The 16,861-nt window shown below is 37.1% G+C and overlaps 1 protein-coding gene across 2 annotated transcripts in view; it reads left to right on the plus strand.

The window, feature by feature from the left end:
- The window catches only part of LOC122813762 (sulfotransferase family cytosolic 1B member 1-like), a 163,826-nt gene that overhangs the window by 98,073 nt on the left and 48,892 nt on the right, over positions 1-16,861 (plus strand). For both annotated transcript variants that reach the window (XM_044086253.1, XM_044086252.1), the window contains exon 6: positions 11,404-11,498. In XM_044086253.1, the coding sequence (XP_043942188.1) occupies positions 11,404-11,498 (95 nt within the window). The remainder of the gene's footprint in view (positions 1-11,403; positions 11,499-16,861) is intronic.

Here is a 16,861-nt window from a genome sequence, read left to right on the forward strand (position 1 = left end):
ACACACACACACACACACACACACACACACACACACACACACACACACACACACACACACAGTCATTCAGCCTCAGTATTCTCATCCTAAGGGGTGGTGTAAGCCACATACACTCTGGCTAGGCTTATAAATGCCTTAGGGCAGATAGCCTAGTACGAACCTATGAACCTATTCATGACCCTACAGACACACACAAAATGAATGCATATATGCTCACACACACACACACACAGCTTCCCTTTCCTAACTTCTGAATTGTAATCCCCAAGTGGACACACACACACACACACACACACACACACACACAATGACATATCCTATTTCCACAGATTCACTGCACTTACCTGCATTTTGAGTAATGTTACACGAGTGAATGGGTCAATGTTATCATTTGATGACATTCACTTTTTCCAGCACCTAGAGTAAAATATTACTGAGGTCCTCTACTGAGCAAACCAGGAGTTGCAGATAGTTCTTAGGTGATGGCACATTGCTAATTTGTATTAGACATTTACTTGGACTGCCACATTAAAATGCATCTGCCCCCAGTGAGATCGCTTTCCACACTAAAACCCCCATGACAGGAAAACCTCAATTGTAGAGCAGTCTAAGGATCAGAAAGGCTCACACTGATACAGAAACCTACCAAGATAAGGCTTCCACAACATGAAATGCATTTCTGAATCCAAAAGAATGCCCATAAAAAGAAATGAAACGCAGAGTACACAATACGCTTATGTCTGTTTTTATACTGCTCAAGACATGGCTATGAAGAACACAATTTCATTCTTGGAGCAAACAAAACAAGAAGGAATGCCTTTGAACTCAGAAGCTGATATCACAGAATCAAAAAGCAAATAAACAATTAAAGATTTTCAAGAAAACACAAAGAAAATCCCTTCTGTTCCTTCAGAGATAATGGTTAACAAACAATGCATCAAAAACATAACAGGTCTTATCTTATTTCTCTATCATGCCCTGATTTCGCCCTTTCCTCTGCTTATAATTTACAAAATGATGTCATGAAACCAATGTACTGTTGCAAATACCAACAAACTCATCTTTGTGTGCTTTCTACTTTCAAACTCTAGACATCTAACACCAATGTTCTGCTGAAATTGTATACTTTTTACTTTATGAAATAGTTTGTAAGTCCTGCTGGGTACAGATGTAACTACTGATGGATCTTTGTTTTGTGCCTTGTAAATACTTGATATGTAACACTATTATGTTATTAAATTTTGATGACTTATAAGCAATAGCAAAAAGTAGTCATTTAACTCTAATGTAATGTAATTATGAGTGAATTGATATACTGATGTGAATACTGGACCTGTACTATGATATATATTGTGACTGACATTGGTCTTTGTTGTTATGAGCCTGGGTTGTGACTGAAAGGGGTCATCTGAGCAGTTCACCTACCCGGTCTTCAAACAGAAAGTAAGCAAATAAATAGATAAATAAATAAAAATCTGGACTGGGTTCTACATCAAGCCTAAGAAGTAACCATTTGAAATGTCAGGACATGCTAGAATGAGTTCCGAAATGCAGAGACTGAATGGCCAAAAGATCGGACTTCTATATGCCAAATCCAAGATGCCATTTCTCATAATGTTCCCCTTCCACCAAGGTATGGCCATTATAAAGTTGGTATATATAAGTCCGGGGCAGCTTTACTCCAAAGATTCACTCTTCTCCAGGTTTTAGGTCCGCCCCCCCCTCCCATCTTTTCAGCACTCTGCATTTCATATACCGACATTTCAACAGGGAGCCTTTGCAACGAAATGTACTGAAAACTGATACAGGAGCATCTATACATTTTTTCATTATCAATCTGTTCCCATACCTGCTGACAATCAAAACTTCCTAAATCGGGTAAAATTAATTTGTTGTCCCATAGAAGGGATATACACAGTACTTTACAGGAAAAAGCTGCACATGGAAGTATCTGTGAGAGTTGTCTGTGCCCTCATAAGCATTTCTACAAGTGAAAGCATATTTTTACAGCCCTAACCCTACCCCTGGTGAGCTCCTGCATCACCACAGGGATCTGTAATGTCTCCAGCCCTTCACATGCATGCTCCCTTGTATGTGGAAGGGCTACCGTCATTGACATGGGCAATTGTTGTCAATGTTCTGGTGCACTGCTTCTCTACTTCATGCAAGCTTCCTTTCACCTCAGAGCATCAGTAAACCAGCAAGAGACCACCTGCCCCCCCCCCCCCCCCCCAAGGATGAGGATGCTTATCCTTCCCTGCTAGCTCCATCAGGTGTCTGAATCACTACACAAATGCAAATCACCTGAGCTGAAGTCAGGACTTTATCCATCTCAGCATGGAGATGGCAATGATTTTATAAAACTGCTAGGAGCTGCTGATGTAGAAATTACTTTTAAAGTGGATTTTGTCATTTTATTCCCTCAAAAATGTCATTGAGTTGGAAATAAACCAATTACTTAGTAGACTATCAAATTACATATTTTTGTGCAAAAAGCATATTATTTTGTGTTTTACTTTGTTTTTAAGGATAAACCCTTGAATACTTTATTGTTTTTTCAACATCTTGCCATTAATACATTATGATGGAGAGAACCTATAAGATCGCATAACATTGGTTAGTACACAGGGTGCTGTCTTTTCATGGTAATTACAGAAAAAAAGACTTTGTATACTGACTAAACATGTCATCACTTAGGTTTTAGAGATAGAATACCTTACTTTAAGAAGTAACATATGTGTGATGTAGTACTGAAAGCGCAAAATATCAGACTAGTTTTCCGAAGAAGCAACTTGATTCTGGTTAGCTAGAATGTTCTGCCATTGCATGCAAACTAGTATATGAAGCCTACTATGTCATTTTTTTAGGTGAGATTATATGTAGGGGTAGCAGGAAGAAAACATACATAAGGGAATCTAAAACATCAAAACCATTCTATAGTACTTTTTACAAGATAAATAATAATTTCTTCATCGATGCAATGACAACAATCTTTCTATACTAGGGTTTAGTGCATATCATTCCTTCAGACCCTTGGGAAACTCTGGGGGGGTGGGGGTATCTTTACTTGTTAAAAACACCATTACTTCATGTCAAATTACCTACAACTCTAACTTGGAGCTTGTGGAGATTCAAATCATCCTTAGCAAATCCAGTTTTTACTTCATTGCTAGCTACAGATCCTGTCACCAAAAGATCACAAAAATTACCTCAGCACCACTGAGGGATTACATTTCAAATGAATACCTTTTTACTAGGAGACTTCCATTACCCAAACATTGACTGGCACACATACACCTGTAAAATAGCCATGCTTGTGTCGATTAGACTTCCTTAATACCACTGTACTAGATCAAATTGTAAAACTGTCCACAACTGGCCATTATATCCTTGACATGAGCCTTACCAACATAGCATAGCCCCTGCCTGCACTCCACCCTGTACGTCCTCATCACTCGTTAAGTCTGACCACAAATCAATTATCTTTTCTATCATGCCTAGTGGTATTACCCCACCATCAAATGAAACCATCTTTAGGGACTTCTCCAAAGCAAATTTACTTCAGCTTGTGGGAAGCATATGCAAAATTCCCAACAATCCCTTGCAAATGGACCCAGCTGAGAGGGCTTCTGCATTCATGTCTGACTTTTACCAGCAACTGAGTTGTTGTATAGAACAGTCAGTACCCACCTGCCCTAAATGTAACTGTAAAGTCAGAAAAAAACATCTCTGGTGGAAATCCCATATTAATAAACCATACAACAAATGAAGGGAAATGATGAAAAGTTACAAGAAACCCCAACTCCCCTGCCTAAAGACTGCAACAAAATATGCTGGCAAGGAACTTAGAAACACTGTTAGAAAATGCAAAGCAGATTATGAAAAAGTTGCCACAGATTCCAAAGGAAACTACAAATCTTTCTACAATTATCCAACAAGAGAAACCAGGAACCAGACAAGAAAAACTGATGGAGGTATCCACATCTATTGGGTCTAGTTTTAACTTGTTTTCCGATGTTGAAAATATGGTTACCCCTGATAATTTTGAGGAGGTATCAAAATACAGATAATTTTTCAGTGTATAACTTTTCAAGTTTCAACATTACAACTGAGCATGTCAATATGCTAAGCAAAGGGTTGAGTTTTGTGACGGCTAAGGACTCCGATTTGGCTGAGATTTTGATTGATTTAAAACTGTTTACACGTAAGCTCAATTTGGCACTCTGTTTCAAAACTGACTCCCTGAACTCTGGCACAAACCCCAACAAACCACTCAAAAAGGCTAGTTTATTCAACCCACCCTTAAATAGCTGGTTATCTCTCTTTGAGAAAATGTGTAAATTAGAAATTCGGAATTGTTCTAAAAAAACAGCTAGAGACTACAACTTATCCAATAAGGAGGCATTGTTGTTCAAAGAATTATGTAGCTTTGATATGGTCAACCACAAATTACTCATCCATTCTCTAAAATCTATCTCCCTAGATAACCATGCTATTCAGTGGCTCCTATCCTATCTGAATGGCAGACAACAGGCTGTATTATGGCAGGGCAAACTGTCCACCCTGCTACCTCTCACCCTTGGTGTCCCTCAGGGCTCTATTCTAGGTCCTCTACTTCATCAGCAATCTTCATACTGCCATCCCTGATGCAACCTGCATTCAATATGCAGATGATTCTACCCTGATCTGTATGGCTTCCTCCCCTTTAGACCTGCAAACCTTAACACAAAACGCATTTAACACAGTTGAAAATTGGCTATGTAATCACCGTCTGTTGTTAAATCCCAACAAAACTAAACTGCTCCTCTTTACCCCCACCAGTAGATCCACCCCATTTTCCTTCACCATAACATCCAACAACTGTACCTTTATCTCTCCAGGTGACCATACTAAGCTTTTAGGAGTAATAGTGGACAATATGCTCAAATTTGATCTGCATATCAATAAAACTATAAAAAACATTAATAAAAAGCTTGGCTCATTATATAGAAGGAAACCTTTTCTAACTCCATTAGGTAAGACTGCAATCGCCCACTCACACCTACTCTCTACCCTTCTATATGCCTCCCCCATACTCTCCAATTTGAGCAAAACTCAACTTAGTAATCTTTCTGACTGTTACAACCATATTGCCAGATTTGCCATAGGCTCAACATATATGACACATCACTGTCAAAACCTCAGTCTTCTCAGGTGGCTAGAACTGCCTAGCCTACTTCTGTTCAATCAGCTTATAGTAGCACGCAAAATTCTGTACCACCCTGAAAATACTCCAGCACTCAAAAATATCATAAAGCCATACAGTAATACAAGGCAACTACGATCATCCAATAAACTGTTGGTCCAAACCCACAAAGCCATTAACTCAGCTGGCAACTCCCTGTTTGCCAACATCATTGGTAAAACTTGGAATTCACTTTCATCTAACCTTACCCTCGAACCTTCTTTAAGTCTCTTCAAAAAAGGCCTCAAACAGTATTTTAAAGAGCACTGGCTTTGTCCCTGTACTAACCCTGATTAATCACTACTTATTCAATGCCTTATTTAAATTAATATTGTATGCATCTCTTGCTCACAATAGCTTGCTGCAACCTGTTGTTTTTTATACTATTACACACTGTGTATATTGTGAATACCTACTAGAGAGCTTTGTAAATATGCTTGACTCATATCTGTTATGTTCTATCTGTGTTATCTGGAGCTTTTCTCCCCGGGCTTCTGCTGAAAATGAACATATATCCAGTTGGACTATCCCGGTCAACAAATGTAAAATAAATAAATAAATGTAGTAACAAAAGTATCAGGATAATGAAACCGGACAAGGGTGGGGGAATAGTTGTGATGGATGTCAATGACTATAATAATCGTATGTATGAGTTGCTTTTCACCGAGACTTGTGCCCAGATATCTAAGAATGAGCTCAGTATTGCCTAGTCAAAAATTGATATCTATTTTTATGACATGGTTATGCAGGGGCAAGTTAACAGTGACACATATGATTATTTACTCAATCAGCATCCAGTGGTAGCGGGCATCTTTGGGATACCCAAAATCCATAAAGATCTCCAAAATCCACCTTTGAGACCCATAGTGGATGTGGGTAGAGGGTAGACCTTCTACACAGCCAAATATGTGGACAGCCTACTAAAACCATCAGCCATTGAAGTCCCACATATTTGTAAGGATTCTTGAAATTTTTTGACCCGGCTAGCGAAGCTCAGGTTCTTGGGTGATTGTATTTTGGTCACAATAGATGTCCAAAATTTATATTCTGTCATTCCTCACAAGGTAGGGTTGGAGTGGTTGGAAAGTATTCTTTCTGACATAGGACTGTTGTTGAATAATGACATTAACACAGCTTGTACACTTATGGATCTGGTTATGATCAACAATTTTCTTTATTTTGAAGGCCAGTTGTTCAGACAGGCGAGTGGAGTGGCCATGGGGGCTTCTTGTGCCCCAAGCTTTGCCAACTTGGTCATGGACTATTGGGAGAAGCATTATGTATTCAACAGTCCCTTTGCTGAATGTCGGTCATTCTGTATTCATTCCTGGATGATATTTTTATTGTCTGGGACGATTCTGCCACAAAATTGAATGAATTCCTCTAGTATATCAGTGGTAGTACATCTTTCCTAAAGTTTACCCATACATTAGATCATGATTCACTGGTCTATTTGGCTGTATTGGTAACAAAGGATTTTTTGAGAAATTGTTTTTGTTCCAACATCTGTCATAAAAAAACTTTTTCCAGCTCTTACCTCCATTTCAATAGTTGGCATCCACAATTTCAAAAGAGGGCTGTGGTGAAGGGGCAGTTGGTCAGACATGCTCGTATGATTTCTGATGATGCCACCTTCACTGTTGAAACAGACAAATTGGCATATTCAGTAAAAGAGGTTACCCCCCCCATGAGTCATTGGACAGTATTGAGGAAGAAGTCCAGGGTAAGAGGAGGAATGGTTTTTACAAACCACTACTGCCTATTCCTGGTGGTCAAACTGATGACCATTTGGCTGGTAATAGCTTGTCCAAAGAAACACAACCATCAATTGTCCCTTTTGAACGTTCACTAATAGTCACTTTTTCTGTGTAATTTTTGGCCAATTGTAATGAGTATCAGTGAAGGCAAAGAATTGTTTGGGGTCAAGTCAAAGGTTGTGTTCAGAAATGGCAAATCTTTTAAGAACCTTTTAGAAATGAAAGGTGATGTGAGTTGTTCAACTAGACCTAAGGGCATGTATAAATGCAATCATTGCAGTTATTGTCAGCATATTTTATTGTGCGATTCATTTTTCATCAGGAATAGGAAATTTAAGGTAAAAAAAACACTTCAATTGTGTACCCAAGGGGGGTATATGGAGCTCTTTGTCAATGTTGTAAGGCATTCTACATGGGAAAGACTAGTTGTAAGCTGAAAGAAAGAATTTATGAACACTTGAATAACATCAAGAAAGGGAAGAACACCAGTGCCTTCTTTATGCATATTTCAGCTTTTCCTGACCACCACTTCAAGTTTGTAGTGTTGGACTATATGGAATGGGATGCAAGGGGGTTTAGTACAGAAGAACACCTCAACAGAAATAACTAATCTGGATTTTGATGTGTGATGCCCTTACACCCCCTGGGCTTAGTGACTGCTGTTCCATTACACCAATCCTAAAACTGTATATACATTGTAATATGTTTGGATCATTTTTTCACTCATACACACTGTTTCAAACTGTCAGTACATTTTCAAGTTTTCAAGTTTTTAATTAATTAATTAATTAATGTTTTAAGCATTGTTTGTATTGGTCGGTTTTAACCACATTAACACAGGATGTTCCTTTATATTGTATGGTTTATGTTATTACTGCAGTTCTGATGAAGTCTTGATGTAAGACGAAAGCACTTCACTGCTGTTTTTGCTCAGTAAATCTTTGGTGGTTGCTACTAGCTGTGTAGTTTATATTGGACTTGTGTGCTCTCTGGGCCTCCATCAGTTTTTCCTTTACACAATTATGTCTGAAAATTAGGGAATATCATCCAACACTGCAGTGAGCTCATCCTTAATAATATCACCCATTCTGACCTTGTAGCTAATATATTAGCAGATAGATTTAGTACTAACTTCAGCTCTCCTACCCACATTGTCATCCTCACCATTCCTGAGAGTTTATTATCCCCTGCAATCACCTTAGAAAAAGTCTTAGAATCCCTATTAAAGGTGAAAATTAATACTCCATGGGGCCAAACAACATACCAGGATGCATTCTCATCAGTGCCAAGTATGTACTATGTGAGTCTCCACTGAAACTGTTTAACCATGGCCTGTTTACTGGGTTTGTGCCTGATGCCTGGAGAACAGCCACTGTGACTCCTCTACACAATGGTGGCCCTGTTACAGACCTGGGTAATTACAGACCCATCAGCCTCACCAGGCTTTTATGCAAAGCTATGGAACACATCGCTGCAGAACCCATTTGTGCATACACAGGCAAATTAAAAGACGTAGGTCTCAGTTAGTTTTGTTTTGTGAATGGCAGGTTTCCTTGGAAGATTGCTGCATACTTCAAGAAGAAAACATTACCATAATTTACCAATTAAAAAAAAAATAGATATAAGATACTAACCATAATCATAATTATAAATTATGCATTTAATAATTTATAATAATTTAAATAATTTATTATAGATTTTTTGAGATGATCCATCTAATAACTATTTGGATGAAAACTCTAAAATATTATTGTGTTCAATCATTTAGATGTAGTAGAGCCATCTACAACAGTCTATTTCATTTGCAAATCTTGCATTTTTTATTTTTTTGATTTTACTGCTAAAACAATATAAATTAGCTTTTTCAAGTGTCTCTCAACATTTTTGGTACTATCTTTCCATAGTTAGAAATTCTTAATTTTAACTACTTGGTCATACTGTTACAAATTCAGTAAGCCTTAGTTTATAAGACTCAAACTTATATCTCTAAATCATCTCAGTAGGTTTAGAGTTAATGTCTGTAACTATCTTATCAGATGCACCAAAGATTTTTCACTAACTTTTCCCAGCATTCAAACTGAAACTACAACCAGATGAATGTCTTGACCAGATGATAAACCATTTAAAAGCATTTTTTAGGGAGGCAATCCAACCCACAGATGAGCAACATTGCTGCCTCAGAGCAAGATGTTATTTTCATCTGGAGTATCTTTTGTGCACTCTTCATACCTTTCCTGTGTTTGAGTGGATTTTGTCTGTGTGCTACAATTTCTTTCCACATCACAAAGACATTCAGTAGGTTGATTGCTGACCCTATATTATCTATAGGTGTGTGTGTGTGTGTGTGTATGTGTGTGTGTGTGTGTGTGTGTGTGTGTGTGTGTGTGTGTGTGTGTGTGTCTACTTCTGTGTATTGCTTGCCTAGTTCACTCCATGGATGACAGCATCTGTTCACAGGGTTGCTATATGAATCAAACATGGCCATAAACATGGATGGATGGAATCCAGTCCCTCTAATATCCTCACCATCCAACTTAACTATTCTAACTTTCTGGCTTCACAACTACAGAGAAAACTGAAAAGACCCAAATCTTTGAATTACTACCAGTGCACTAACAGGAAACATGCTGACAGTGAGTCTTAGTGAGAAATAGCAATCACTGAGTTTCAGTACCTTGAATTGTACTTGATGATTTGTGACATTGTCCTCTTTAAACTTGTCTCTCTCTTTCTCTCTCTTACAAGTTACAGCTGAACCCAACATTAATCCCACAGATGGCCACCACTATCTACAGAGTTTGCAAGGCAAAGGAGGGAACTGGAAGTTGGCTGAGAGGTCTATCTTGTATGTCACACATGCACACACTCACATCTATAGACAACTTAACCAGTCCATCAACTGCATGTCTTTGGAATGTAAGAGGAAATGTTAGTACATGGACAAAACCCGTATGGATACTGGCAGGACATGTATGGATACTGGCAAGACATGTAGCCTCCACACAGCCTCCACTCAGAAGTCACCTCAGCAGAGAATTGAACCACAGAACCTATTGCTATAAGGTGCAATGATACCCGCTGTGTCACTGTTCCTCAAACATCTCAGGAGTCAGGAATTTTCTCATTAAATGGTAGGCTTTAGCTCCGGCTGTTCAAACAAGGAAAGATATTTTTGTTACTTAATTTTAATTTCATTTGTAACAAACCATTATTTCAAGTTTTTCCTACTGGGTCCAGATTTAAACGTTAAATGCAATTAAGAGTGCCTAGAGATTCCATTTTTTCTTTCGCATCATCTGACTCTGGATCACTTGTAAGCTTACAAAAGCTGAAATTCACAAAAACATTTGGAAAATTCATTCATAAAAATGTGTTATATCTTAAAAGCCCAAAAAGAAAAACTAATAGTTTAAAATCTCTAGCAAGTAACCCAAACTCCATGCAAGCAGCACAACATTATAAATGGCTCAGCACACAAAGCAGCTTCAGCAAATAGCAGAAGCAGAACTGGAATAAATTGTATTGGGTTATATTTTATTTACATAATCACTGACCTTTTACTTTGTATATACATCACCATCTAATGGCAACATATACGAATACAAGAGCTACTACACAGATGACATGGGCTCCTGGTGGGAGTTTGGCATAATGGTTAAGTATTTACCTGATAACCATAAGGTAAAGGGTTTGATTCTCACATGGGGTAATTGACTAGGCTCACAAGGGCACTTAGACTAGTACTAACCTATAAATCTACGTTTTTAAAGGAGGTAGTATGGCCGAGCAGTCTAAAGTGCTGGATTTAGGCTCCAGTCTCTCTGGAGGTGTGGGTTCAGACCCCACGACTGCCAATATCACCATCACCCTGCATCATTAGTCTAGCACACAAGACTGATTACTTGAGTCACTTATTTAATTATATTTGTTTACCGGGGTAGTGCACTGATCAATATTGACCAATTTTAGGCTCAGCTTGTGCATTTATAAGTCATTTATAAGAATTTGGAGTGCAGGGGCATAATTCACTATTTTGAGGCTGTAGGGTACAGCAGAACTCAGAAATCACACAAATCATTGGAAGATATTTTTTGTTGCAGTTTGTATAGCTTTTTCTTTATTTAATTTGTATATACTTTGTTCACTTCGGGGTTAAGCATGTAATATTTTATAGCAATATATGTGAAGTATAATGTTTATGTTAATATAGTTTGATTACTTTTATATGAATGTAAATGTGCCTATTTAACAAGTGATAATTCAATAAAGGCATTTGAAAAAAAAAGCATTTAATATTTTAGGTGATGATAATTTTCCTTTGACTTTTTTTATAATGAATCCACAGAATATATATTTTTAACGCTGTTTGAGCATTCATGTTCCATCTCTCATATTATTTCCTATATAATTTATATCTTATAGTGGGTTGGGGGTCCTGGTATGATCATGTCAAAAGATATTGGGAGAAGAAGGACCAACATCGAATCCTGTATTTGTTTTATGAAGATATGAAAGAGGTGAGTGACCTGATTGATAGGAGATAAAAATAATTATATATGGCAAACTGATTACAAGTCATTATTCACAGTACAGCATTATACTACTGAAATAGAAGCAAACTAAATGAAGAAAGATTTGGAATTCTCTTCTTTATTTTATCTTCCTTAATAAAAACCACAAACAGCTAATGACTTGAGATGGATTTGAATGATATCTTTAGGACTTTGAGTGCTATTAGTGTCTTCTTTGTAAATATTATTTACTTTATAAGTGTGGTGGACACAACTTCTGCAATGAGAGTGTAATAACAGAACTGAGACTTTTATGACTCATACCTTTTGAATACTTATGCAGCATAATGTAACAACATAAATACTTAGGTGATATGTAAAATCAGAGCTGCTACACGTATTTATTTATTCTCATGCTAGTGCTGTATATAATACCACTCGTAACCACACAGGCTAATGCACTTCCACATGCATGTACAAGATTCCTCACCATTTGGTTTTCAGCCTATGAGAAAACACAGTTACAAGATTAGTGGTAGGCCCATTGTGCAGTAATAGTCACTGTTGAAGTGACAGTTCATTGATTTGTGTGTGTGTGTGTGTGTGTGTGTGCGCATGTGTGTGTGTGTATATGTGTATGTGTGCACTTTCGCTCATATGTCCACGTGTATGTGTGTGTGAGTATATTTATTTCTAATTACACTGACTAGCTATGAAAACTAGGAGCTATTCCATCACTTAATACTGTCATTCTGTCACTTCACACAGATGTAGAGACTGCCTTACTAGTGTTAAACCCCGGACCTTACCATTGACAAGCATTTAGTATTACTTCTGTTTCACATATGTTGCATGCATCCTTGGTGTGCTGTTTAGTAGTGGTTCAGAGCAATATTAATCAAATAAATAATGGATACTCATTATAATAGCACTTATACTTTTTCTAGTTAAGCATATACTTCCCAAGTCATACATTTTACCTGTAACTGGTGTTTTTTTGGGTGGTCAGTCCAGCATCACTGTGGAATTGCTGGGTTTGTAACAGTAACTTGATAGGCAGTTCAGTGATGCCTTCTGTTAGTGGCAACATGGCATCAGCGTAAAGACATTTTTAATGATATGTGGTGAATTTGACCAGGCAGAGTGACTTTAAAATCGCCACAAGCTTGAGCATTCTGTAGACTCCTTCTTTTGCACTAATACTATTGGCTGTGGGCCACTCTTTGTCCTCTACTTTTAACAGCACCTTATGCTTAGATATAAAAGCATAAAGTACTAGGCTAACCTCATAGAATTTTGGGCTAATAACTTGTTCCACTTTCTTCTTTGCCTTTATTACATTTATTGTTCTTTTGACTTTGGCAAAGCTTGCTGAGCACTTAGTGTCTACAGGAACTGTGACAGCTTCAGATCTCTGGCAACTATTTCTTTCCTTGACTGCCATCTGTGACTTTTTAATATTCTTAACACCATGTTCTTCATATGTATAATACTTGTTAATAATCAGATTGTTATATTATTAGTTATTTATATTAGTATTCATAATGTTAAATTATAGTTATTAATTGTGTTAATAATTATTCTTAATATTCTGACACTTTAGTCCAGTTTCTGTTATCTAGTTCCTACTGGGCAACGCAATAGTTCCTACTGGACAATCCAATTCCTTGTGTCTGATATGCATGGAAATTCAGCTTTTACATTTTGTTTTATATTATCATCGGTACCCTTTTTTTCTTTTTGGTCCACAGTGATAGTGCTAGTGCTAAATGTGACATCCGGCTATATCCTACCAATTAAATGAGATGTCTGGCTATATCCCACTGGACTACCAACAATTAATGTGACATCCCTTTCTATCCTGGCTCACTAACTAAGGAGCTTACTGCCTCCAGTGTGAGACTGTCACTTAAACAGAAATAATATTTCACAATTTCCCCCTAAGAGCACAACAAGAACACACTCTATTTTCCTGGGATTGGACTATATAACTCTGTCCACCCCAAATGTATTCCCTTATTATACACTTCAGAGCAATGTGTCCCAGTTTAAGACCACTGATACACACACTCAAAATAAATTTAAATCTCACACATTAAAACACTTCTGGAAAATCCTGACACAGATATCCAGCTGTGTCCCTTCCCCAAAATAATACGGTAATGCTGCCACCAATCAGAGTATCATCATGCCATTCTAAAGGGGTGTCCAATTATGAAAATTAAATATCAAAGTAAATGATAGCTATGACCAGAAATGACCAGGCCTTCAAGGTGACCAGGGGAGTATCAAACAAGTATAAGCACTCTCTAATCTCTAAAGCAAAACACTGATTTCCAGCCACAATATAAATTAATGAAAAACATTTAATAATAAGTAAAATGATTAGAAGAATGTAAATCAATAGCTTTCAATAAACACCAGATTTAAATCACCAGAAGTATAAAATTAAACTTCAAGATAGGTGTCCATTAGTCTAGAAAAACTCTATCTTAATGATTAAATTTTCCTAATCTAACTAAAGAATAGTGTCCCTGATCTAATCTAGCACATAACACCAAGGCCAAGGAGGCCTTACAATTTTTGGTGTGTTCTCTTTTATGAGTATCCGCTGACTGCACAGCACTGTAACTGACTGTACTTCACAAATGGCTCAACACTTGACAAACTGCTCAGTACTTGACCAACTGCACTCTCAGCTGTCTTATTTAAAAAATAAGTGTCAGCTGTTTGAAAACGTTATTTTTCCTGTCAATCAGCTGTTTAAAAAATCCGCTAGCAGCCAGGAGCATTCTAATGATGTCAGTCACTCTTCAGTTGATTCTCCACAGTACTTTAGAATGTCCCTTTCAAAGATGAGTTATTAGAAATGCATCAAAACACTAACAGATTATTTAAACATTCTGTATAAACAGGGAAATACTCAACATTTTAAAAGTTATTTACATTTCACAATTAGACATGCTGGCATGCAATACAAGTTAGTCTGAGAATATGTACAAATCTCCTGCCAGACATGCTAACACAGATGTCATTGTTTTCATTTTGTTCACAATTGTGTTAACTCTTATTCTTAATATTCTACCCCTTTAGTCTACTTTCACTTATCTAGTTCCCACTGGATAATGCATGGAAATTCATCTTTTACATTTTGTTTTATATATCATTAGTACCATTTTTTTATTTTTTGGTGGCACCCATTAATCTTTAATATGTCTGTAGTATTAACTCCTTACTCATGCATTGGTATACCTGAAAATTGGTTCTAATACCTATTCAGAGATATAACAATAAAACAAGCTTCTATATCAAATTCCATTTTAAGCTTTACTCCTGTCACTTCTGTTCCATGGGTCATTAACAAGCTTACAGATCATTATTCTGTGTTGAAACTGGACTGATATGAATATTTTTTTTATATTATCTCAGTTCATGCTATGCTTTTCTAATTCATCTTCTCTGACTCCGTTTTGTCAGTTCTTACCTTGTTTCTTGCAGCCACCATTTTGTAGGCATGTCTTGATTCTTGTATTTGCCATTTTGTAGGCATGCCTTGAACAAAGAGACATGATGGAACTTACTGTGTATGTGTTAGAGTCAGGAAAGACACTGCTCTTGAATAGCATCTTGCCTTCACCAAAAATGATGCCCAAATACCAAGGGAAGATAATTAGCTTTAACAATTCGCTAAGTAGTTAGCATCATTCTAAGGGGACACAGTATGGATTAGCCTAAGATGAGATGATTAAGAATACTTCTTGTTTCACAAGAGATGGCTTACACCTCTCATATCAAGGTGTCCACATACTGGCTAAAGGTTTTGTTGCCCCTAATGCCTTTTTTAGGCACAATTCCCCTACTGGACAGTCCAACCTAACAAATCAAGCTCAGATTTGGACAGCATCATAGTAGCACTGCTCAGTGATAGATGTCAGAACCTGAAGTCCTTCTGCAACTTAAAAGCATTCGTATATTGCAAGTTACTGAGATGTGATTTCAGTGCAAAGACAGTAGTCCTTCTAAATCAGGGTTTAGCACCTGTCACAGTATCAGACACTTGGGGTTGTATCTATACTTATCAGAAACATCATGCTACACAAAAGTACTAAGAACCCTAACTTGTAACTCCTATAAGATCAAAGTACCATTAGTCTAGTAAATAGTTCAAATACCGTTTTGGTATGAGGCTTCAGTTACCAAAGTATTGACTGCACACATACACCTCTAAAATGGGCATGGTCATGATATCCAAGGCTTTGATAATACCAATGTACAGCAACAGATCATAAAACTACCCACTAGAGGGTCTAATATCCTTGGACCTCTTCCTTAAAAATCTAGCCCCTGCTTCTGCTGCATTCTGCAGCTCCTCACCCCTGGTTATATTTAACCATGAATCAATCATCTTATCTGTTAGGCCCAGTGGTACCACCCAACTACCAAATGAAACAATCTTTAGAAACATTTTCAGGGCAAACCTGTTTCATCGTGCATAAGACCTATGCAAAAATTATCTATAATTTCCTGCAAAATGACCTAGCTAAGATGGATGATACATTCACCTCAGAATTTTACTTGAACTTAAAAAGCTGCATAGAAAAGTCAGTACCCATTAGTTCTAAACAGATTGATAAATTCAGAAATAAACCTCTCGTAGAACTTTTATATTAATAAATTGTATAACAAAAAAGGAAAATAATGAACGGCTGTAAGAACCCCCATCACCTTCCCTCATAACCACACTGAAACATACCAGTGAGGAACTAAACATTATTGTTATCATAATTATTATTAGTAATAATAAAAAATTAGTAATGTAAATCACTATTTAAAAATGTAGCTTTAGGTTGTTGCAGCTACCGAAAGGAAACTACAAATAATTTCCAGTTATGCCAGGAAAGTAAACAATAACGCCCAGCCATGCACTAAGCTCATCCTAAACATTATCACATATTTGGAGTCCATGAATATAACTAGTGTATTAGTAGACAGTTTTAATGCTAACTTTATACCACCTACTCATGCTGTTAGCTGCACTCTCCCTGAAAATTTAGTTTCCCTTGAAATAACCTTGAAACAAGTTTTAGAATCCCTATCCAAGGCTAAAAATAATACTTCCATGGGACCAGACAAAGTACTCACTGCATTTGTTTGGGCTAAGTATGTACTATATGAGCCTTTACTAAAATTGATTAACCTCTGTCTATCCATATGGTTTGTACCTGATGTCTGGAGAACAAACACTGTAACACCTTTAAGAAGGAGTGGTCCTTCTACAGACCCAGCAAATCATACGCCCACTTTCATCACCATCCTTGTATACAAAGCCGTGGAATATATCATAGTAGAAATAATTTATGCAAACAGAG

The sequence above is a fragment of the Protopterus annectens genome, chromosome 10.part0 (genome assembly GCF_019279795.1).
Source record: "Protopterus annectens isolate FY-2018-M chromosome 10.part0, PAN1.0, whole genome shotgun sequence".
In the NCBI taxonomy this organism is placed as follows: domain Eukaryota; kingdom Metazoa; phylum Chordata; order Ceratodontiformes; family Protopteridae; genus Protopterus; species Protopterus annectens.